This window comes from Phalacrocorax carbo, chromosome 6 (genome assembly GCF_963921805.1).
Source record: "Phalacrocorax carbo chromosome 6, bPhaCar2.1, whole genome shotgun sequence".
In the NCBI taxonomy this organism is placed as follows: Eukaryota; Metazoa; Chordata; class Aves; order Suliformes; family Phalacrocoracidae; genus Phalacrocorax; species Phalacrocorax carbo.
Window position 1 is genome coordinate 36,123,678 of NC_087518.1, and position 25,733 is coordinate 36,149,410.

The 25,733-nt window shown below is 39.7% G+C and overlaps 1 protein-coding gene across 1 annotated transcript; it reads left to right on the top strand.

The window, feature by feature from the left end:
* The first annotated feature begins 12,068 nt into the window (after positions 1–12,068).
* On the top strand, positions 12,069–23,334 carry RGS13 (regulator of G protein signaling 13). The gene is given in 8 exon segments (XM_064455772.1): positions 12,069–12,218; positions 14,273–14,328; positions 14,682–14,754; positions 17,786–17,861; positions 20,650–20,701; positions 20,703–20,773; positions 20,776–20,813; positions 23,137–23,334. Coding segments are annotated over 8 exon segments (714 nt in total).
* Positions 23,335–25,733: the final 2,399 nt, after the last annotated feature.

The following is a 25,733-nucleotide window of genomic DNA, read 5'->3' on the forward strand; positions in this document are numbered from 1 at the left end:
TTTACATCTTATTTTAAGTGATCTTTCCACTGCAATTCCTGATGTATTGAAACACATGGTTACCTTCTGTTCTGCTATGCCACTAATTCCCATCTAATTATCCAAATATTATTCTCCATTTTCCCCACACCACCTTTCTGCCTTTTCTCTTTTTAAACTCATTTTACACAACCATAATCTTAGTTATCTGGAGTAGGTGATCCTGACCTACCTAGACCCATTCTCACAACCCCATAAAGAAAACGAAACTACAAAAAAAAAAAAGGTCTAAACTTCCTATTTTTCATACTCCTCCAGCTACCAGCACCTGAGTCAAGTCTCAAATATAGAAACCATTTAATCACTGACCCCACAGTTCAATCTGCTTTGATACTGATGATGTGTTGAGCACAGATCACCCACACTTGCTTATGTAGAGAGGCAGTAACTGGTGAGTCTTACTGGCAGTCACATTCCTTGTGATATTAGAACTAATCAACCTAATCTTGGCAAGATCCAGACTCCAATTTACAACACCAAAACTAGCATGAAAGGTAATTTAATTTCACTGCAAATGTTGCATTAAATTTACTCTGTAAAATATGCAATGTTATTAGTAGCCTGTATCACAGCAGGTAGTGATGAGAACTAAAGTAAAAGAAAAGTTGCAATTCTGCTTGAAGTATCTATCTATGAACGCAGGCACTAACCCAGAGAGGTTGTGGAGTCTCCTTCCCTGGAGACATTAAAAACCCACTTGGACATGTTCCTGTGCCCCCTGCTCTAGGTGTGCCTGCTCAAGCAGGGGGGTGGGATGAGATGATCTCCAGAGGTCCCTTCCAACCCCTACCATTCTGTGATTCTGTGAAATCAAAATGTTTAAGATCTTGTGAGTTCATAATGAAAATAAATCAAAGCATGCCCTGGTCTTCATGAGTTACCATCATGAGAGACAGTTATTACCTAGGTGACAATACAAGATGTTATCACACCCTTGCAGATTTTCCATTTTCCAAAGTAACATGAGCTTAGTCAGGCACACTCTGTTATTCCATACCAAATGGAGAAACTGTAAACCGACAGACGTGACCTCATGGGGAGAGTAGACCGTGTTCATACTGCCACCCTTTGGGGAGCTTGTGACCTTCAAGGGAGGACAAACCAGCAAGCAAAACTCTGCTGGAACGAACATAGCTAACTGGCATTTGCTGCCAACTTCCACCATCACCTATAGTTGTAGCTGGAAGCCTCTGCAAATCACATCTTCCTAATTTCAAGGCCAGTAAATATAGAACAAAAGAATCTGGTCTTGCAGTATTATTTTCCTTTTGTTAAGTATACAATACCTGAGAAAGCTTCTGATTGCACAACCTGAATGTTTCTGAAACAGTGTAAACCAGTCTCCAGTTGGGTCTCTTACGTGAATCAATTTTCCAGGATCAGTAGGAGTAAATATAATTCCTATGAAGCAGGGATAACAACTATGCCTCCCACACAAGGAACATCCTTCTGTTTGTTCTGACACAGTTAACATGGACCAAATGTCACTGTTTGCATAGCTTCAAACTCACAGAAGACAAAAGAGAACTATGAAATATCAGCTACCCTCTAAACAGACAGGGCCTTCAAGTAACATTATTCTTTTGACTGTAAATCCCTTAAAATTAGAATGGGCCCAGCCTCTATTTACAGCAGTTTCACAATTCTGCCATGATTTAGTCAAACACCTGTATGCAATTTCTGACTAAAATCATATTTCATAGTATGGCTAGTTAGGATTTTTTTAAATGGTTTGTTGCTGCCAGAGATGACTGACTGTCAGAAGTAATTTCTTCTACTGTTGGGGAGACTTGCTGGGTAAGGTAATGGGTGGATAAGTGTTTCCAGCTCAACATAGGTCTCAGAGGTGAGTATAATGAAGAGGAGGAGGCAGGCTCTGCAGTTGTGCTGTTTTGGGTGATGCAGCAGCCACTGCTCACTTCAAGAGATGGCCACACCACTGCCTGTACCCACTGCCCTGTGACTTTGCACTGAGCAGAGGAAATCTTTTGCCTAAAGACTGAGTGCAGACACCACAGCTGCTCAGGTATTCACAGCTGCTGCCTGGCACTGTGCACCCTCACCTCCTGCAAAGAGTCACTGGGTCCGCCCTAACAGGAAAGGCTGAGAAAGTGACATTATGACATGCTGGTTAGAGCCCTCTAAAAATAAGCTAAACCTATCCACAGAAGACACTAACACATCTCTCAGGGAGCACACCAACCACTTGTATTACACAGAGTTAGTACAGACCACAGTATCTGAGGAGGGAAGACAAAGGGACTTTTCACTCTTTTCCACAAGCATCTCTCCCTGGTTCATGATTTTGCACAGTGTGAGAACAGAAAGTGGTTTTTTGGGTCGGTTTTTTTTTTACCTTCAAAACCAAACTCTTCTACTCCTTACAACCCAGCCTTGGTACTTTTCTAAGTCTTTCACCTCATTTGCAGCAGGAACCTGAAAGCAACTACAAAGGTCACTCACCCAGGTTGTTAATTCCAGAGATATTCCAGCCCACTCCAGTGTCCCTGGCAACATGAGCATGTTTCACCAAGCAATAAACAGCGCAGCAGAAATTCAGAGCTGTCTCTCTGGGGTGCTGTCATAAGCCTAGCATTATATATCTGTTGCTATAGCAGGGCTATACAAAGCTGTTTGTTTAAACAAGGTCCAAGAGATCTGGAAGCGTTTTATGGCAATTTATAGTGCCATCCATACTAATCTACTTTATCAAAGGAAGAAGCTGTAAGTAATACACAACGGTACAACTGCAACAATTTTTACGGTATTTTAAGACACTTAGCAATATTTACATGCTTTAAAATAGTCCAGACATAGCTATTTTTATTATTTCTTAAAAATATTTTTTTTTCAAAATGCAGTATATAATGCTTATTTTGCAGTGAATCCTTTTTTTAAAATATTGACTAAATGGAGGTTCTTTGGACTCAGAAAAACAGTAGAACACACAGATCAAAGGGATTAAGGACTTAGTGTTTTCTGTGACTCTTGATTCATTTACAAGGTGCATGCACCATATAACTTCGTTTGTGATTTCCTACTCACCACCTCCTCCCGCCCATGCACACGAATAACCTCAGTACTGCAGGTTGGTTTCACACAGCTGTGGGTTGTGCCCTGCCCAGCATGGCAGACTCTTCCAAAACGGGGCATATTACACATCGAATACAGAAAGCGTGCCTCCCTGGAAACTTCCCATACTCAAAGGAGAAACTTGTGAATGCAAGCTCTATTTACTATCTTGTAAATAGTGGGCAAGTGGAGGAAACTGTCCTTTTCCAAGATATCCTGGAATGAGTTAGTTATCAGTTAACTGCTAAAACTTTCCAGAACAATCAGGCTCTGACTGTCATAAAATATTTATTAAAATATTTAATATGTATGCGAAACAGCTTATTTTTATTTTAACGACATTTAGCTTTCCCTTTTTGAAAAAAATATACCTTAAGAGAATGGAAATTTGAGGTTCCATTCACCGTCTCCAAGAAAAATGGTTGAATCAGTTTGGCTATCAGCTACAGTTCAGTATAGGAAAACAGGTTGCCGTACATGGAGAAGCTTTAAGATTTGACAGTAGTGACTCAGGCTTTTCTTTAAGTGTTCTACCCTACCCCTGAAGGAAACATTTTAATTGTTTGACAATGTTTCAGCAAAAAATCCAACCAAACCAAAACAAAAACATAACCCCCCCCCCAAAAAAAAACATTGTACCACCTTCAGGTATACTTTTGAAGTGAATTAATTTCTGCCTGCTGCAGAGAGACATTTTCTTTATAGGAGGACTCAAGAGTCCAGCAGAACCTGAACGTGAATGTAGAAGACTAACTTTAACCTCTCCAATTTGGGAAACCCTCTCTAAATATATTCCCTGAAATAGATATTTTCCATATTAGCCCAAATAGAACTAAAAATATGGTATAACATAGTACCATTCTCTCCGATACATGGAAAAGGCCATCCATGAAAGCCTGTTAATAGAGACATCCTATCATTATGCATAGTGAAACAGGAAGGAAATTAAAGCTGAAATGGTGGTGAATAGTATAAAATTCATCACCTTAGATGCTTAAGTGCCACCCGTCCTTGCCCACACTCTGAAGTAACAGACTTTCCAGATGTCATCTCCTTTATGGTTATGAAATGAGTTTGAAAGCAAAAATAGATTACAATAGGCGGAAAAATTAGATGTTCTCATCTTCCATTCAGAGACATGGGTTGATTGTATCAGAGACTGTAATGTCTATAAATGAAGCTTTCTGAAATTAAGTCTTTAGTCATTAAACATGGACTGAAATTGCAAAACAAGTTCTTGCTTAATATTATTTGGATGATTTAAATTTGTCTTGGATGCTCAGAGAGGAGTTAAGATTATCCCCTGGCTTGTTTTGGGTAGGTTCAAAGGTTTCAGTCACAAAAAGGGGATTTATATCAACTAAGAACTGATGTGCTTATTTTGGAAGTAAACTCATTCTCCCTCATTTCTCAAAACATCCCCAGAAAGTACTCTCTTGAAAGACCCTAAAGATGATAAACATTTAAATTCTACTGAGCACTTCCCTTCAGTTTCTTCAAACTGCCTAGCACCACGCAACCTTAAAGTACTTATCTAAACTAGCTCGGTGATGAGCTTTCATGTGGTCCCTTTCATTAATAAAATTAAAAATAGCTTGAATAAAAAAATGAAATGCAGAAATGTAAACATTTCAGGATCACTCTAGACTTGCACGTAGAGAGAAACAGAACAGATTAGCAATATTTCTCTTCAAAGTTTGTCATACAGCCAAGATACTAAAGTCACCAAAGTGACAGTACGACTGCCTGCAAACTTGACATCACTTGAGTCACAAGGAGTTTTGGTTTGGTTTTTTCCCAAGTTATTGTGGTCAGAGGACTTCTGCTATTAGAGGATAATTTTAAAAATAAAGCAAAATAAACACTCTTGCATAATAGCAATAACTCAGTAACCTATGAATTTCATACCACTTATGGGAAAAGTCTGTACTATATTTACTATAGCAAATGGTTTGTCAACCATGAAGACAGCTTCAGAGATAGAGACTTGCTATTGAACAAAATTTGACCAGGCACAAGTCTGAGCAAGACAACGTACTTGTTCATGCCACTCTGAGGAAAGAGTGAGCACACTCAGGATGTTCAAACAAAGCACGAAGTCCAACCAGGAACTGTTCATGTGCTGGAACAAGCACCTGGAGGACAGGGCGGCCTGGACTAACACGGTCAGATATTCTGACAACTTTGGCCAAACTGTAATCAATAACTTTACACTAAACAAACAACTGCAAGATAGACAACTGCCATCTTCAAACTTAGTATGCTTGCAGGAAGTGTAAGTAGCCTTGTTTACTGCTGCACTTTTGTGCAATTGTGTACACAGAGTTTGACAGCAAGCTAAGGGCACACAGTGCTGTGCACTCAAACTGCAGTACCCACCTCTCTGAAGCCTGATTGAATGGGAGGTTTGAAAGTTCATGTAAAAACTAGTCCAAGCTTCCAGTCACATGATTTCCTTTTCTACTTTGATGGTTGCAGAACATCAGGCTCACACAATGACATCACGGCTTTTAGGAAGAAAAAGGGAAGAGAAAGGTCATAGTGTACAACTGAGGTAAGGTTTTCAGAAGTGCTAACTAGACTTCAGTCTATTAACAATCATCTGCTGAGTGAAAACAGAGTTTGCAGAGACTGGGTGCAATGTAAGATTTGCCCAACCTTATCGATAAAACCTGAAGCCACAAATATAGAAACTACTCAAATTCTTGAAATCAGTGACTACTACTGTCAAGGCCATGCCTACTTCTACCCAGAAGCAGAAATCACTTCATCATCTGTATAGCCACAGTCAGCTTCTTGGTTGTTGTGGCCTACAGTAAGGAGCTGAACCTGTCAACACTGTTCCTTGTTGCTCTGTGAGCAGATCTTTGCTGCGCACTGAATCTAACTTTTCTTGAGGCTATTTTGAATTATGTAGCAAGAAAGTTCCCAACAGAACCTGATCAAAGCCACCAAGTAAGATGCAACCACAGAAACAGGACTGTGTTCTGGAAACCTCAATGGCTGCACTAAGTGAAAAGCAAGAACAATGATCTGTTATTTCTATACTACGCCCACTCAAACAGCAATGAGGATGAGCAGCACCTAGATCAGAGTATCCACTTTGTGCTCTCCTCAAGGTTAACAAAGGCCTCTTAGTATTTTACTGCTTTTCCTGTGCTTTTCCATATCCTCAGTGCTCCTATTTACATACCCTTGTAAGACATGGCATCAGGAATGACTACCAGGCAAGCCCCAGCAAGCAGTGCTCCTACATTCATGAATGCCATTGTGTGGGTGTATGGCAGGACAACGGGTAGCGATGTGTAAGCAAGGGAGTATGTAAGGTAGATGGAAAGAATGGGTACAGAGAATGAGACAGACAGTGCTTCTATGTTCACTAGTGTGAAACAGATGTAGGTGGGAGAGATGTTTATTAAGCAGAAGAGTATTAAAATAGAAACACAAATAGGAAAGAATTAATATAAGGGCAAGATAAAATAAAAAGAAGGCATGAGAATTAACAAAGATGCTACTAGGTAAGTGAACACAGGAAAATAGAAAAGGAAATACAAGACTATAATCAAGAACTCATCTGGGAGCACTATTCTCACTCATAAGAAAAAATTGTTGCAATCAAGATGGTCAACATGTATTGTCTAAACTAGCTGGCAACTGATAGTTAATCTCTAGAAAAAGAACAGGCAGAACAACTGACAAATTCAGCAGCTCTGATATGATATAGCCATTTTCTCCACTTTGGTACTCTGACTTTTCAATTTTCCTCATAATTTTCTTTCTGAAAAGCATGTCCAGCTCAACTGCTGAATGAACCAAGCAATAATTGATTCCTACATAGCACATGCCCTCACGACACTGTCATGGTTTAGACCCAGCCAGCAACTAAACACCATAGAGACACTTGCTTACTACCCCTGATGGGAAGGGGGAGAGAATCAGAAGAGTAGAAGTGAGACAGCTCATGGGTTGAGATAAAGACAGTTTGATAGGTAAAGCAAAAGCTGTGCATGCAAGCAAAGTAAAACAAGGAATTAATTCACTACTGTCTGTCGGCAGGCAGGTGTTCAGCCATCTCCACAAAAGCAGGGCTCCATCACGCATAACGGTTACTTGGGAAGACAAGTTGTTCTGCACCCATACACGTGGCAACATAAGGAATTCAAAGGAACAAGGCCATATAAGAAGTCATGTTAACCAGTCTGTTCAACATATGCCTCAGTTACCTGCTTGTCTCAGTGTCTCACCTATCTGTCCAAGAAGTCTTTCAGGCTAGATAAGACCCTTCACTACAATGAAACTGCAGAGAGTTTGCCCAGAGTCTACACTCACGTCCACCCTCTTGAGATCACAGTTTGAGCTGATGCATACAGAAGTTATACTTTCTCCTTCAGAGTGATATCAGACGACATCTAGTGGAATAACTATGTAATAAGAGGAAGGGTATGATTAAGGTTCAATCATGTAATTTTTCAGTGAAGCAGCATACCTGGTTAATGCCTAAACCTTCCACTCCTGTGTGCCTTAAATATGCTGGAAAGGGAGGAAGAAAGGTGTTGATCTGGGTATCAAGCTATGAAAGAACAGTAGTAGAAAGCAGCTGACTCAGAGAAACAAGTTGTAAAATCATATTTGCAACAAGTTTAATGAAATAGCAACAAGCTGAATGGTAGCAGTCCTGCTGAGAATAAGAAGGTAGAACCCTCACAGTGACTGGGAGGCACTGTGATGACAGGCAGGAACGTATCCATAGCCCTTCAGGGTCCCTCAGCCTTTGAGGGCTTCCCAGCCAGCCAGGTTCTCTGGTTTTACAGTTCCTCTGCATTGATCCAAGGACAGATTTGCCAGCAAGTCAACCACCCAACACTAAGGCACTGAGGTGATCCTAAGTGCCTGCTGATACCCATTAAATTTCAAATGGTGCTTTAGAGCATGGTCAAAGATAAAACAAAACTGCAGACATGAAATAAGCAACAAATCCTACACCTAACTATCCTCCCACTGTACAAGTCAAGAGGAGATTTGAAGAAGTATTTTCTTCAGCTTAATAATAAAAACGAGCTTATGGAAAAAACCCAGAACAAGTTTATTTCAATTTTAAGCAATGTTACAGGATTTTTTGATGTCTGTAATATGTAAAAGAAAATATTTGAACAAAGTCACTGGTTACTGATACTCAGTCACTGCACAATTTAAACTTACAAAGATACGATCTCATATATGGTGGCCTGATAATAAACATCAGTTGATGATAAAAAAAAGCCCTAAATAGTATTAAAATGAATGATAATGAGCTAAGATTTTAGATGAGCTATCCCTTAATGCCAATAAAATTTATTGCAAAAATAAGATTTTTAAGCTTTTGTAAAAGAGCTTGCATATGCACATATGATACACACAAGGTTTTTACTAAATATATGTAAAACAAATAGTTAAATACTGGTGCAAATCACTAGTGAAGACTACCAACATAACTGGGATTTTCAGTATGTAACTTTTCCAGAATCACATTTATTCATATGGTGCTTCTTTATTTATTTAAGTAGTTCTATGAATAAGCTTCTTTATAGTCATTTTTAGCTTGTCAAGTTCAGGCCAAAGTTACTTCCCTCAGATGTTTTTAGTATATAACTGCCTATGTGTGCAGGCATTAGAAGTATTATTTTTAAGGGACCATGCGGGAAAGTCGGATCATCTCACAATTGTGATTACTTGAATGATCAACTCAAGTTACATTCCATAGATATTTGCCCCTGCCCATTCCTATTGCAGAAATGGAACAAAATACTCCAAAAACTGGTGTGAAGGTATGAAGAATACAAAGGAAGATTTAATGAAATAGCAGCCATAGAAAGTAGATCACACTGTGATATTTGTCTCTTCCTTTCCATAAGCACAGGCCAAGTCCCATGGTGAGTTCCTTACAGGCAGGCTCTCATGCTGCCCTGCTCAGATACCAGGTTCTGCTGTAGGTGTGCACACCACACACATTTCCTCCCTAGCAGAATCATTACTGTTAGAAAATGGATGTACATCTTTCCGCACAAGGCCTGTATACCAGTAGTGTGAGATGCAATAAAATAAATGAGTGTACTGTATTGATGTAGGCTCAAACTTCAATTTAAGTTCAAATACTACACAGTTCATGATTTGCCTAGGAGGCATTGTAAGAGAAAAAGAAAGACAACTCAAACCAGAGAGGTAAGACTGAAAGAGACACTGCACACAGCTGGGCTTTCAGATGGAAGTGGGAGAAGACCAACCTTTCCCTCATGACACAGTCAGTCTGGGCCTGTGTCTACTTTGGCAAATCCTGAGAGATCACAGCTCACAACTACCCCCAGACAGGGTAGAAAGCCCTCTAGAAAGATATTTTTCCTCCCCCAGTCTGTGACTAATTTACAACAACTAGCTGAGCAACTGCTTACTCCCAAAGCCCCTGTATCACTACAAATGAGCCTACCACTGGCATGAACAGAGGAACTTCAGTGCTATTGCACTGCACGGCTGCTTTGAAACACTGAGCTAGAGAAGAATAAATGAAATATAAATAACTTGAGTCTTAATTTAAAAAGAGGCCATAACCTGGGCAAAAGCTATGGGAAAGTGACAGAGGACCTCATACAAGTTTGAAAAAAGTTCTGTTCTAACATCACTCAGATGGTGTACAATACCAAGCTGGCCAGTTAGAAGCACATGAAATCCTCGCACCAATGGGTCAGAGCAGAAAATAAAGCGCTCTCACAGCAATCTGAAGTACTTGCTTTATAGTATTGTCTGTAAGAAGATAAAACTTGGTTTTAGTGCTAGGGTACTTTTTGACTTTTGTCTCATTTCAACATGGACTTTAGGTTTCACATAAAGAACTTTGATAAAGAAATGGAAAACATTAGTCAAAAAACTTGGACAATGCATGCACAATTTCAGTGAAGTAAAACACAGCTTCATTTCACTACAGCTGATCAGTAGAGATGCAAGACAATTTCAAAGCAAACAGCCTCTATCAGTGGTGCATCAGAGTCCAACTGAACTTTTTCTGATAGAAACCACAACCACTGCTTGCCTATGGTATGTATAAGAAAGGAGTTGGGCACTAACAAGAGCAGCACAGACACAGCCAAAAGGTATTAAGAGCTTTTACAGTAAAAGAAAACAATAAAGCAAAAAAAAACAGGTCAAGGAATCTGGAAAGTTATCCCTACAAATGCAACTACTAAATGAAACTCTAACCAAGGGAAACAATCCAAGAAGAGTTTCTGTAAGTATGAGGTTTTGTACTTTGAAATATTTACAGAGAAAGTGTAGCATAGGCAGGGAAACACCTGTTTTTTTCTCGTGGCATGTGAAGTTGTCTCAGAATAGCAAAGGCATTCATTTTACAAATGTTTCTGACATATAAACAACTTCATCCCTGTTTGTATAATGCTGTTGGTACAAACTAAGGCAATTAATTAGAACTTTTGCATAGCAGTTTCTCTCTGAGGGCTCTGCTGAAACCTATGCTGTGTCCAAAAACTGTGACATTAGGTAGTTTACAGATCCACTAGCATGGCATAAGGGTGCTGGAAAATCAAAATGTATGTTGTAGTTTGAAAGACAAAAAGATCTTGTTCTTTGATCTTCCAAAGCAGTTTTCCTGATATTTTTCCTATATAAAATATAGTAACAGTTAAACAGTCATTTCCAGATCAGTACTGTTCATATCTTTTACAGACATGAATAACTTCAGGACTTAAATTAATTTATTATCAGACAAGAAAGTCCTTCTCTGAAAGTTGTCGTAACCATGTGACTTTCTTTTTGATTGCAAGACCTGCAGGAAGCACGGATCCTACAATGCTAAAGAATTTGTGGCCCTGCTGCAATAAAACATTATGATGAGCAAACAGAAAGGATCCTTCATGTCATTTATAGGTATCAGGTGAAAATGGCTCCCATGATCCACGTCTAGTTAGCTGAATACTGCAAAGCTATATTAAGTAGTTAAGATGTAGATGGGCTACCATTTACAATAGAAGATAGGACACTAATATAAGGTAAAGTCAGAGGCTGCACTTGTGAAGATTAGCCAATTCAGAACGGACACAAATTGCTCAAGGGCATGTTGTAGCTTTTTTGTGCTATTCCTGTCTTGTTTTAGGACTAAGACTATTGCCAGCAGATACAAGCAACATTAGTCTAATGAAGCATAAACTCTGCTTCAGTGGAAAGAAAACATTCCAAAGAAACACTGAAAAAGATAAAATCAGCATGCTCTGTTCCTTGGTCTATTAGGAAGTGTTTCTAATCTAAAAAGAGAGAACCACAAAGCCCTGGATGTATACCTGGTAAATGTGTATACTCAACAAGCCCTGGGGAACAATACCTTCTTAAGGCCTCTAACTCAAATTAAAATGGTTCCTCAGAACAATAACATTTCCTCATAAAAATGTGACTTCATGCAGCAACGATCTGCAGAAAAAAAAAGTACCTATTGACACTTCAAATTTAGAAGGAAGTAGCTGAACTAGATTACTTAATATTGCTTCAGCTAATATTTCTTGAGCATTTCTATGTAGGAGGCAACCTACATAAGCTTCTTCGGGTTTCAAAAAAGCCACAAAGGTGGTATTTTTGACACTGTCTCCCACAGCATTCTCCTAGAGAAGCTGGCTGCTCACGGCTTGGACAAGTGCACTCTGTGCTGGGTTGAAAACTGGCTGGACGGACGAGGCCAGAGAGTGGTGGTGAATGGAGTCAAATCCAGTTGGCGGCCGGTCACGAGTGGTGTTCCCCAGGTCTCGGTGTTGGGGCCAGTCCTGTTCAATATCTTCATTGATGATCTGGATGAGGGGACTGAGCGCACCCTCAGTAAGTCTGCAGATGACACCAAGCTGGGTGGAAATGTCAATCTGCTGGAGGGCAGGAAGGCTCTGCAGAGTGACCTGGATAAGCTGGATCATTGGGCCAGAGCCAACAGTATGAGATTCAACAAGGCCAAGTGCCGGGTCCTGCACTCGGGTCACAACAGCCATGCAATGCTGCAGGCTTGGGGAGGAGTGGCTGGAAAGCTGCCTGGAGGAAAAGGACGTGATGGTGTTGGTTCACAGCTGGCTGAACATGAGCCAGCGGTGTGCCCAGGCGGCCAAGAAGGCCAATGGCATCCTGGCTTGTATCAGGAATAGTGTGGCCAGCAGGAGCAGGTGCCCCTGTACTTGGCACTGGTGAGGCTGCACCTCAAGTACTGTGTTCACTTTTGGGCCCCTCACTACAAGGACACTGAGGTGCTGGAACGCGTCCAGAGAAGGGCAACAAAGCTGCTGAAAGGTCTAGAGAACAAGTCTTATGAGGAGCAGCTGAGGGAGCTGGGGTTGTTTAGCCTGGAGAAGAGGAGGCTGAGGGGAGACCTTATCGCTTTCTACAACTACCTGAAAGAGGTTGTAGCGAGGCGGGGGTTGGACTCTTCTCCCTAGTAACAAGTGATAAGATGAAGGAAATGGCTTCAAGCTGCATCAGAGGAAATTTAGGTTGGACATTAGAAAAATCTTTTTCACCGAAAGGGTTGTCAAGCATTGGAATAGGCTGCCCAGGGAAATGGTTGTGTCTCCATCCCTGGAGGTGTTTAAAAGCAGGGTAGACGTGGTGCTTGAGGATATGGTTTAGTGGTGGACTTGGCAGTGATAGCTTAGCGGTTGGACTTGATGATCTTAAGGGTCTTTTCCAACCTTAATGATTCTGATTCTTTGATTCTATTCTATGAATAGAAGACTAACAATTGCAGCATGAAAACACCCAGAATAGAGGCCATTGGGTAAAATAGTCTAAAATAAGGTGATAAGTTATAACCATATGCCAGAATTTAAATGCATAACTTCATCTTAAATATGGAATATTGTGTAGTTTTAAAAGGTTACTTTCAGGCAAATGGCGAGATGAATAAATACTAGTGAAATGAATAGGCAAGTGTAGCGTAAGTCGTACAGAGACCAGGCAGAGGGCATAGTTCAGAGAATTCCACAGAAGTAGGAAACAGGCAATGGCGACAGGCAATCCTACAGAGCTGTGGGGAGCCTGGGCAGCAGGATTTGCAATATAGCAGTCGGGCAGAGTTATGACATTTCAATATCCTGTAGGAAATCTACTCGGAAGGAACCTTGTACAATGCAAAATTGGATATAGATGTCAGGGAAAGAAGGAAAGTATGACTAAAGGTAAATGCAGTCATTCCACAGGTTCATAATGCTGGGAAGTACAGCCTTGTTCTATGTTCTGGTCCCCGCTACACAAAAAAGATGTGGACAGGCTGGAAGGGGTCCAGAGAAGGGCCACCAAGATGGTCAAAGGACTGGGAAGCCTGCCATACAAGGATAGGCCAGGAGAACTGGGTTTGTTCAGCCTTGAGAAAAGGAGGCTCAGAGGGGATCTCATCACCATGTACCAGTACTTAAGGGGTAGCTACAAAGAAGATGGAGACTTGCTTTTTACACGGAGTCCCATGGAGAGGACAAGGGGGAATGGACACAAGTTGCTCTTGGGGAGATTCTGATTGGACATGAGAGGGAAATTTTTCACAGTGAGGACAGTCAACCGTTGGAATTATCTCCCCAGGGAAGTAGTTGACTCGGCCACATAGGACACTTTCAAGACTCTGCTGGACAGGGTGCTGGGCCATCTTGTCTAGACTGCGCTCTTCCTAGAAAGGTTGGACTAGATGATCCCTGAGGTCCCTTCCAACCTGAGATTCGGTGATTCTGTGTGTTTTATTGTACGTTTCAGTCTGAAGAAAACTGGCTGTAGGAGGAGTATGTCCCAGTCAAACCCAAACCTGAAAAAAACTGAGTTTAAATAAATAACGTATAAGACTATTGTTTTGATTTCAGGCAGTTATATACAAACTTACCCATTGTTCCATGTAAACTTTGCAAGGAATTTGGCATCTTTTGAAAGCCAAAGGAGAAGAAATAAACATACTTCTGGTCATAAGATTTTTTGTTTTCATTTAGGGTTTTTTTGGGGGTGGAGGGGGTGGGTGAGGTTGTTTTTCAGATAAACATGTTCTTGACTGCCTCTTTCCTAAAAAAGTTACTTGCTTTCTTATGGATGTAATTTCTATACAAAAACAAGCTTAATACCAATTTTTATTGACTTTGAGATGTTTGCTGGACAAAATCAATTTTGATCTCAGACACTTAACTTACTCAGCATTGTCTAGTTTACACTGAGCTCTGATCCCTGATCCAGGTCACCCTGAACTTTCAGGGAAAGATTTCTGGTTTCCTTTTGGCTTGGGTCAGGCTCAAACTTGTAATCTCTTTTCACAGTTGGAGAAACAAAGAGGGAGAATTATTAACACTTCTATTTTTACCTATAGAGATACCTATTGGACTGCTTGATTTTTCTTTTTAATAATTTTAAGTTCTTGCATCTTACAAAAGTATATTTTATTCTAATGCTTCAGCCATAACTCAAAGATAAAGATTAGATGCATAAAATAAGAATACCACTGCTATATGGAGACTGAATTATAAGTGGAATTTAAGACAGCCAAAACTGAGCACAGCAGGTTTAAAACTCACATATTTTTCCATGTTTAGGAGAATGAGTCCAAACACTTGCTGGCTTTGCAAGATATTCAGAACAGAAGAAAACGGGATCTGTTCTAAGGAAGTAACAATATGATTCCTATGTTCTGCAGTGCATGCAACTATCCGAGTAGGAGACAAAAATCTCAAATTCATAGTTGAAGTTTTCTTTGCAAGCTTAAGATCATGCAAAAGAGTGCAACATCTTCACAACTGCCCCGGCTGACCACCTTCATATAGCCAGTTCCTTTACAGTACATGAAGTGTAAACTGGCTTTTCTCTACTGGAAAGAGGGTATATCCCAGTGAGAACTTTTTATATTAAAAAGGCCTATGAAGAATCTATAAACCCAATATTTTTGATTAATCCTTTAAAAGAATGCAGACTGTTGACAAAGATTGAATACACACGTGGTGGATAAGAGAGACGGCTAAGCGCCTCCTGCAAGTCCTCAGCTGCCACCAACCTCAGCGAAGGTCAACCATAGCTAAAACTTCGGTTGGCATGTCACGTTGGGGTGGTGAAATACTTCCACCCAGCATGCCTGACAACTGGTATCAGATCATATGCAGTATTGATTTATTGATTAGAGAAGGACGCGTCCTTCACAGCACTACTGATGTGTGTCTGATGGCTCCTGAAACTGCCATTTAGGTGAGGTTAAGCAGCAGAAATCCAGAGAGCATTTCCAAAAGAGCCTCCAGGAGGAGGACTCCTCTCCCACACAGCAGTGGCCAGGGAAGCCCCTCACACTGGAGAGTACAATAAGTGAACAATAGTTCCCACAAGACACCACAACAGCATTTTCCAATTTAAACTCTGGAGCCCCAGCTGTAAAGCCTTAGTTATTTTTGGAGAATATTAAAATTTTTTTCAGTCTAATATACATTCTTCATCAAACTCAATCATGTTGCAAATCAGAGTGGCAATGAGTTTACTGTCAGCACAGCAGCTGTGAAAGTGGCATTAATACAGAATCACAGATTGGTAGGGGTTGGAAGGGACCTCTGGAGTTCATCTCATCCCACCCCCCTGCTTGAGCAGGCACACCTAGAGCAGGGGGCACAGGAACATGACCAAGTAGGTTTTTAATGTCTCCAGGGAAGGAGACTCCACAACCTCCCTGGGCAGCCTGTGCCACTGCTCTGTCACCCCCCCAGTAAAGAAGTTACTTTTCGTGTTTAAGTTCCTGTGTTCCAGCTTGTGCCCATTGCCCCTTGGCCTGTTGTTGGGACATAAGGGAACTAATAAAAGGTTAACACCACCTCAGCTGTAAGGGACTTCTGTCTCTTTCCTGATGTTCACAATGCAGTATGACATATTATTACTGTATCACAATGATTACATCACTGTCATTACAGATCCTAATAACCCATGTTCACATTTCCCTTACTACCTTTCATATTTTCCTGATTTTAAAAGGAAAGTAAAAAGGTAAAAAGGTTTTCTTCTGTGTCAGCTGCCCCATCAGGCAGGATTCTTTCTGCTTCACAGATTAATGCTAAAGACAAATAATCAGAAATGGAAATAAGATGGCCCTACTGATGAAGCTCTGTGAGACAGACTGTCTCAGTGAGACAGATTGTCACTCATTCAATATACAGGTGCCATTGCTGACAGAGGTGAAAAATTATCTGTGTCAGTAACAGTGAATATGACTCAGAAGCAGCTCGTGAGGCAAAAAATAGCATTCAAAGTACTAGAGATTCTCACTCCGCATAACAACACGCTTCATGAGTTTATACAGAGAGGAGGCCAGTAGCTCATGAGAAGGGGGAGGGGGAAAATAAAAATCTGTTATTGGCAAGAGTTACTAGAGAGTTATTGACACCACAATTTGACAGTTCTAAGGTTTCTATTACTATATATTTCTCTGATCAAGTCAGACTGATCAGGAAAGCCAGACAAAAAGAAAAAATAAAAATCAATAAGCCACAGCATGTACTCTTTCAGTGAAAGAGAGAATTATATCAAGCCAAAAATAAACAGGTAATCACCAATTAAAAAGCTACAAAGCTACTAATGACTGTTGTGCAGCAGAAATCTATGAAGCGTCATGCAGCACTCATACCAAAGCCAATTTTACTTCTAATTTAAATAAAGTTCTGTGATACTAAGCAGCATTGACAAAAAAACCCTGTAGCTCATGTGAAAACAAAATACTCAATGAGAAGGGATTGCCTCCAAAGCTTGGCTGATGCATAACTGAAAGCAACCGGTGGAATACCCAGTGTTTTCTTCTACTAATATAAGCATAAGCATTTTTTCCAAGTTACCAGCATTGATGTCCTATAACTGCAATGCTTAAGAATCAGTTGGTGTAAATAGAGCTACATGCACTTAAATGGAGTTATTGGCCCTCAAATATTTGGTTTTCCTTAAATTGTTTAGTCTCTCACCTCACTACTGCCATACTTTTTCCCAGAATCAGGCAGGAGATTCCTGCAAGTTTATGAGAGTATTGCTTAAGAAGAACAAACACGAAAGAAAGCAATCTGATTTTAGTCACCTCCGAGAACTGCCTAGATTAGTAATAATGTGTCATACTGCATTGTGAACAACTGGAGAGAGACGGAAGTCCCTTGCAGCTGAGGTTGTATTAACCCTTCATTATTTACCTTATGTTCAGAGCTCATATTTAGCTCTCAGCTGATACGTCAACTTAGATGTTAAAGGCCTTTAAATATTACAATAAGATCTTGAGCCCTTAAGGGCTTTGCTACTAAATACAAACATCAACATTTCATAAACTATATTACGATTCCTGTCCCAAAGAAGTTGCTATCTAGAAAGCACTTTCCTTGTGCTTCTCCTAAGCACCATTTAAATAAGTGAATGCCATTTCCGAAGGAATTATGTGGTAGCACCTTGAGTTGGAACTGTATTTGTTAGAGCAAGTACAGGCTTGTACTTGCTTGACATTGACAAGTGAAGCAATATTTGTTTTAGCATGGTAAGGATAAGATCTAGGACACAGAAAAACTTTTTTAAATGTAAACTTCATACAGATCTTATTTAAATTAGAGGACAGATTTTCAATAATGAATTTAATTTTTTTTATACTTTGAACCACAGCTAATCTGACTATAATCTCTCCTTTTTTTTCTAAAGGGAGTCTCTGGAGGAAGTACTACAGTGGTCCCAGTCTTTTGAAAAGCTGATAACAAGTAAATATAAATAATTGTATGTTTGTATCTCAGATGGATTACTGAAAAAAGTTCCCACAAAGCAAAATCAATAACTCATGCAGTATAATGCATGCTGTCTTACATGCAACTAATGAAAAACTACTTTGAATCATAGAATCATAGAACGTCCTGAGTTGGAAGAGACCCACAAGGATCATCAAGTCCAACTCCTGTCCCTGCACAGGACAGCCCCAAAATTGACACTGTGTCTCTGAGGGTGTTGTCCAAGTGTTTCTTGAATATCATAAGGCTTAGTGCCATGACTTCCTCCCTGGGGAGCCTGTTCCAGTGCTCCACCACCCTCTGGCTGAAGAACCTTATCCTAATATCCAACATAAACCTCCCCTGGCGCATCTTCCCGCCATTCCCTTGGGTCCTATCGTTGATCACCAGAGAGAAGAGATCAGTGCCTGCCTCTCCTCCTCCCCTTGTGAGGAAGCTGCAGACTGTGATGAGGTCTGCCCTCGGTCTCCTCTTCTCCAGGCTGAACAAACCAAGGGATTTCAGCCACTCCTCACACAGTTTCTCCTCTAAACCCCTCACTAACTTCACGGCCCTCCTCTGGACAATCTCTATCAGCTTTATATCCTTAATACACTCTGGCACCCAAAACTGCACACAGTACTCAAGGTGAGGCTGCGCCAGCGCAAAGCAGAGCGGGACAATCCCCTCCCTCAACCAGCTGCAATGCAGGGCTTGATGCACCCCAGGACATGACTGACCCTCTTGGCTGCCAAGGCACACTGTTGGCTCATGTTCAACTTGCCGCTGACCAGAACCCCCAGGTCCCTCTCTGCAGATCTGCTCTGCGGCCTCTCATTCCCCAGTCTGTATGTACATCCAGGGTTGCTGTGCCCCAGGTACAAAATCCGGCACTTGCCCTTGTTAAATTTCATACAGTTGGTGATTGCCCAGCTCTCCAGTCTGACCAGATCTCTCTGCTCTTGAGAGTGTCAACAGCTCCTCCCAATTTTGTGTTGCCAACAAACTCAATATTCCTTCCAGTGTGACATGCTTAGCATGCATCACACTGAAAATAAATGAGCACGCTGTAAATGCTTTCCCAAACTTGCCATTTCTGCAAGCATGTGTAATTCTTTTAAAGGCATGTAATAAGAGCAGGTTTATCTGCCATATCCCCACTTAGAGCACTATAGAGCCATACATATTAGAAGAAAGTGAAAGAGAAGTGGATGTGGGAAATCCTGTGCATGGCAAAACCACCATCGCTAATGGTGTATCTGTACAGTGTAATACCATGGAAGGAAACTCAGACCCTCATCTCATGTGTGGGAAAATCTATAGCTGCAGTAGCAAATCTGAACTTTCCCACTCCAGCATACCCCTGCCTCATTCAGGGCTCAAAGTTCATCCACATTTCTCATATTGCTGGCAGTCTGGCACATCACTTCTGGATTACTTTTTTGAAAATATCAATGAGAAAGTAATTTACAGAGTCATTGCGCTGCAGAGACCTCAAAATAATTCCTAAAGACTGGTATTATTTTCAAACTACAGACAGACTACAAAAAGCAAGAAGACTAACAGACAGAATTTGTAACAACTATAAAGAAAAAGATTTTGCCATTACATTCTTTAACAGCAAGTAATCTAGTATGTTACAGTTTGCAGGGAAAGTAGAGGGAGAAAGTGCACAACAGAAAACATTTAAAATACAAAATTATAGCACAGGCAGCAGTCATGCATGTGATCACCTTACTGCCAGATGACAGGCAGTGCTCAATATCTTTAGAAATACAAAAGCCCAGAGTGCTGCACCGACAGGAAACCCTGCTTTAAATAAAATGCTTGTAGCTTCCAGCAGTACTCAGATACTACCCTTCTTAAAACAGTTCATTCACCAAACTTAGATGGCACTATTTGTTGGTTTTGAATTCATTTAAATGCTTAATGACCTCAGAAAATGAAAAGATGTATTCGCACGAAAAGCCAGAAACTCTAAAGCCAATGGATGTGCAGCTCTTTATGAAAGGTAGGCAAAGTATTTGCTTACATAAGGTTTCACTCTGAAAGTACATCTTACAGCTGCAAGCACCATTCCTGCTCAAGTGCTAGGACCAAGTGAAGTGTCACAAATGTTCTCCTGGCTAGAGGCATTTTAGCAGCTCTATCTCATAACCCTGTACAAAGTAAGTCTAATAACATGACAAAGGCAGCCTCAGGAATTTAATCTTTGACAAGATCTCACTGATTGCTGCTGTCAAAATTCATTGCCAGGTGTTTCAAAGACACCCTCAGGTGCTTAACCACTTATTTGCTGAACAGAGTATTCTTTTAACTGATTTACTTCACTCAATTACAGCAGCAAGAAAAAAGTTATTTCCTTGTTTTGCTAATTGCTTTTTCTCCCAATTCTTACACCAAGAAAAGGTCATCTTTTTTTACTCATATCATGATTATTTGTTAATTCTTCGATATCTTCTGTACAAAACTAGAACTGGAGTTCAAAAATACCTGTCAGTCTTTGAATGTTTGATAGTGTTCACAGAAACCAGGCAGACCAAATTTCTTGGTGCTCTGTCCCTACACAGTGAAATGCCACTGAGGTTAAAGGGAGCTCTGCACATGCAGGAAAATGCAGTGTTGAAGCATAGGGCTCTGGGGTGAGTTAATGTGTTTAATTCCCCACTTTAACATAAGCTAATAAGAATATTTATAGGAGTACAATCAAGAATTATGCTGCCTTGTAAACATCCCTATTGCCTTCAAAGGACTGTAAAAGTAATGCATGTATATGTGGTATATACATTTAACTTTTGAAATATTTCAGATGGGCCTATGATCTACAAGACCTACTTGAAGACAGAGCACAGTGATAAAAACAGAATTCTGGCTTGCTTGCAAAGCTTATAAGAAGATCACATCACAGAGGAAGAGGACTTCCATGGCGAGAAAGTTTTTACAAGTTACATTCAACGTGAGGCTCCCAACGAGGTGACATAAAATAAATAACATGAGCTATTTCCTGTAATAGAAATGCCTGATGTGTAATGTAGCTGACAAAAAGCAACAATAAGTGCCTAGCACCTCATGTATTAATGGGATTAAAACTGTTGCTATTCATCTTCCCCAAAGTCTTTTGCACACAAAATTTTAATACTTACCTTCACATCTTGTTTATAGGCAAATCTTGCAGAAGGCACAACTAAATTAAGAACCAAGTTCTTGGATTTGTTCTAGTCTTTTTAGCATCTCGTCCCGGGGCCACTGATATCACTTCAATAGATTTTGGATAATGCCATTGGCACCTGTATATATTACTCTCGTCTTTGCAACAGTAAATTCAAAAGAACAAAGTAAAAACTCTACCCAGTGCTGTTCCCTTTGTAAAATGGGCTACAAGAAAGGTTCTAAGACAGATTGATTATTTTCTGCTTCCAGCAGCACAAGATTTAGGGAAAAGAGCAAATTTGTATCTGAATTGTTTGAGTGACTTTTTTCTTTTTTTCCTGACAAGTAGCTATACAAAAAAGGAGAGTTATTCCTGCTCTGTGACCTTTAACTATCCCTGCTTATTACTCTCCTTGCAAAACTAAGCTAATACTGGCTTCAACTGCCGCTGCCTCTGTCAGACTGAATAACTGAAAAATCAGGCTAGATTACTTTCTGGTTTATGCATAACAATAAAACTGTTATAAAGTCTCAAAAGGCAGCCTCCCTGTTGATACTGAAGGGCAAGCCAAAACCAACTCAGCTGGATTCCCAAATATTGGCCAAGAGCAGTTGTTGTTTTAAATGACTAAACCACTCCCACTAATTCAAAACTTGATGAAATTTGAAAGTTCCCTGTGTTGGTTTTAAATGCCAATTGGAAAGACAATGCATTTTTCTTTCTATTTACTTTATTTTTAGCATGTGCAGCTATAGGAAACTCAGCAAGACATCTGCATTTCTAAAAGAGAAATGTCAGTATTGCCAACCACAAATTCATTAATCAACAGTAAGGGCTTAAATCAGGACAGTTAAAAATAAGCTGTGTATTTTTTTTTCTCTAAAATACTATGTGTTTGAATCTTGCTATTGGCTGTCTGGTTTCCAGGTCTTCAGGACACGCTGATTTCAGGTTTTCTTGATATGATATTCACTATTAACACAAGAACTAAGTACCACTCTAAACCGGTAGATGCTCGTGAGAATTTTAAACACAGTTTACATTCAAACTGCAGCAGCATTTAAAAAGATGCAACTCAAATGACTCCTCTGGAGGAGCAAGATCCCAACCCATGAAAGACATCAGCACTAAATTCACTTCTTTATAGCTCTCCTCTCAACACTAGGAGACAGTGAAGCTGGGAAAAAAGCAATATAATTCATCATGAGCTATTAATCGATTAGATTATCCAAAATTACCATTTTATCTGGTATATTGTCCTATCACTAAACATTTTTACACATATACAGAGCTTCAACTTACCTGCTACAAACCCTGGATTGCAGCAGAAGAGCTCTAGGAATCAAAACTTTTCCTAAACACGGTTGATATATGGCCTCAGTTTTATCTTATCTCAGATATCACAATAATTTTAGCAACTGTTTTTCACTGGTACTGTATGCCTCCAGCCATTTGGACTTTTTAGAAACCAGAAGTCAGGCTGCTTCTTCAGGGATCTAATTCTAGCTCCAGGAACAATTCTTAGCAAAAGAAAGGGGGGTTGGTTGTCAGCACCTTTCAGCTACTCTGTCTGCTGCAGCCACTTTATGCAAACCATGTCCTCAGGAATTCTTACTCTGCCTAAATCATACATGTGTTCTTATTCTTTCTAGAAGCAGCAAGCAAATCCAACCTATACCGCTTCACGTCCCTAAGGTTTGAAGTCTTGGGCCTGTATTCTACATGTGGGCCCAGCAGTAGTGACTATACCACTGCTCTTGAGCTACACTGATCACAACAGTCAGGATTAAACTGGCTTTTCCATTAAGGATGTGGGACACACTGGGAAATTCAGATACCTCCTAGTCTTCCAGGCTTCTTGTCCTCAAGGGAGCAAGCTCCCCATCCAGCCACTAACATACCTCTTACTAAATCAAACACCAAAAGACGATCAAATTACCCAACTAATAAGGGAAGGTTTTCTCGCATTATAAGGAGAAATCCACTCTGCTAGAATCAATGATTTTGGTTAGGTGCTGATTTTAGACTAGAGGATATATAAAAAGGTATAAAAGGCATTTGGTACAGGTCCCCTAAACTCAATCTTCCTTACCCTTCCTTTGCATATATTCAATGATACTTTAGTAATGTTGTTTTCTATTTCAGATTAACATTGACAGTCCTGCAAGGAAAGTAATTATAAGGAATATTCAAGAGCCAACACAGTCCTGTTTTGAAGAAGCACAGAGAATAATTTACATGCACATGGAAAGAAATTCCTATCCACGATTTCTTGAATCAAAGTTTTATCAAAAACTCAAACACAGCCTTCAAACTAATGGCAATAATTCAATGGTAAATTGAAGAGAAATGTCAAAAATTTAGAGAGGTTTCCTCTCATATGCAAGGGTTTAAGATTTAAAGTAGGCAGGAAAAATCAGGCATTAGACAAATATTATTACTAATGTGCTAAACTGTGCTGTTGATGTTAGAACCGATGAGGCACTATCTTACCCCCTTCCCTTTCTTTTCCCATGGAAGAGTTCTGTTTATATTTTCCTCTCCACTCAGTAAAACCCTAAAAACTAGTGAAAACTGGGTATAAAAAAGTTTTGGCCAAAAATGATAGCCTAAGTTTCTAGTCTTTTATTGACATTTGACAACTCCAGTAGCATAATTTCAGTATTCTTGTTTTAAGATATCTGAAATAAAATAGTTTTGCTGCTAGGAAACAAGTGTTTATTTGGCTATACATAACAGAAGCAAAAAAAATCTGCATTGCTTAATTTACTTTGTTTTATTCTTATATTCTTTCAAAGTAAAAGATAAACTGTGAAGTACAGTTGTCTGCTTAATCTTGAGCTATGAATTGTGGGATTCATATGGTGTAGAGTTGATTTTATGCTGAATTGTGTTGTAGAACATATGGTATAAAGGTACTTGGTCTACTGTATAGTATAATACTGCCACTGTTTCCTGAACTTATCTCCAGTGATAAAGCTCATTAGTATTTTGTCTTTTTCCCCTGGGCACAGACACACAAATATATTGCTTTCCCTTCAGGCACCCTAATTATTAGATACAAACAGACCTGACATTTGAATATCATACTGTAAGACAAACAGGTGCCTCTCTCATACATAAACTGCAAAAGAAAACTTCCTGATCATTGATCAAGTATTGAAGGACTCTGGTTTACATTCAAATGTAAATTCATAATATGATGTCTGGCTTTGTATGAAGTTATATTGGTAAATTGTAACTGTGCATGTGTGCTCTAGTGCCAACACATGAACTACAGTATAAGTGACTAGGTTGTAACTTATCTTCAATTATCTAAGGCTCCACAAATCCTTTTTATCCATCATTTTTATGAAATTCTCAAGCTAGAACTTATGTACATGCCTAAAGGAGACTACCAAGCAAGTCTGAGCATAATCTACACTAGCACAGAATGCTTTAGGGCAACTAAAGTGTTGTAAGGAAAAAAGAGATTGTCAGTATTGGAGATCCTTTCCTTTTGCACTGGCCCCATATAAAGGGATTATCATAGGAATGTGTGAATATTCAGCTCATAAAACCACTCGCAGCAAGCAAGCACTCCACAGGAAATCCAGCTAGAGATAGTATAGCTTTTGCTGCTGTTAATTTCTGATGTATGTACAGTGTATTGGACTTTGGCTTGATTGATCCTGCAAACACCACAGCCTCACAGCAAAGAAAAACTGGAGGAGCTATTAAAAAGCAATTCCTGCAGGGAAGCAGGTCTGTGACAAAAACCAGCCTGAAAAGAGAAAAAAAAACCAGATAAACAAGGGGCTACACTCTGAAAAGCCTTCCCATTTCTGTTAGGATTAGAAATTCAGAAGAGTTAGATATTGGTCTCTGAGTGGAAGAGGTTTGTGATGACTGAGGATGAAACCTCTCCATATCCAAAACAGGCTTAGCATGCAGCCTGCTGAAGGGGTTACACAAAGAGGCTGGTCAGGTAGTGTGTTTGTAGACACAACCTTCCTCCCTGCAGAAAGGGGATTATCCAGAGGGAGGGGGAAAAAAGTAATCCACAGAGAATACTCAGAATACTCAGAAAAAATCAGAGGGGCTCACAAACACATTTTTACAGCATGAAATTTTTAGCATTTATTTTTCTAAGAGGTCATGAATCTAGCAATCCTTATTGCTGGAGGATTATTAACTTTATATTCCCTTCTAGAAATAACTAAAAGCTTTTATTTATTTTTCTTAAAAGTTGGAAGAAGAGAGGGTCCTTTTCCCAAAATAGGGTTATTGTTAACTGGCAGAGATCTTTCTTGTGCTTGATTTTTCTTCTGTGTTACCAGACATGTGACAACAACAGTCTATTTAATCAGGTCACATGATTCATAAACCAGTAACTAATAGCAGCAGCAATAACAAATCACTGCTTTTAACATTTTCATTAACAGCACTTGAATGAGCTCAGGTATACTTTCCACTGGCAGAAAACACTAAAAGGCATTTGCTCACATCAATCATTCAAAGCTACTGTTAGATAAAAAAAAAACTTTAAAATAGCTAAATTGCAGAATTCTTGCTCATTCTTCCCTCATTTATTTAAAAGAAAAAAATTTTAAAAATCAAAACTATAGCAATTCTTCAAACACATTAAATCTGGGAAGATAAAAATGTAGATAATAGAACCACTACAATAATTAACTGTATCCAACCTTGGAAACCGTTGACCTATTAAGGTTCCCTAAAAAACAAAACAATAAAAAAGATAC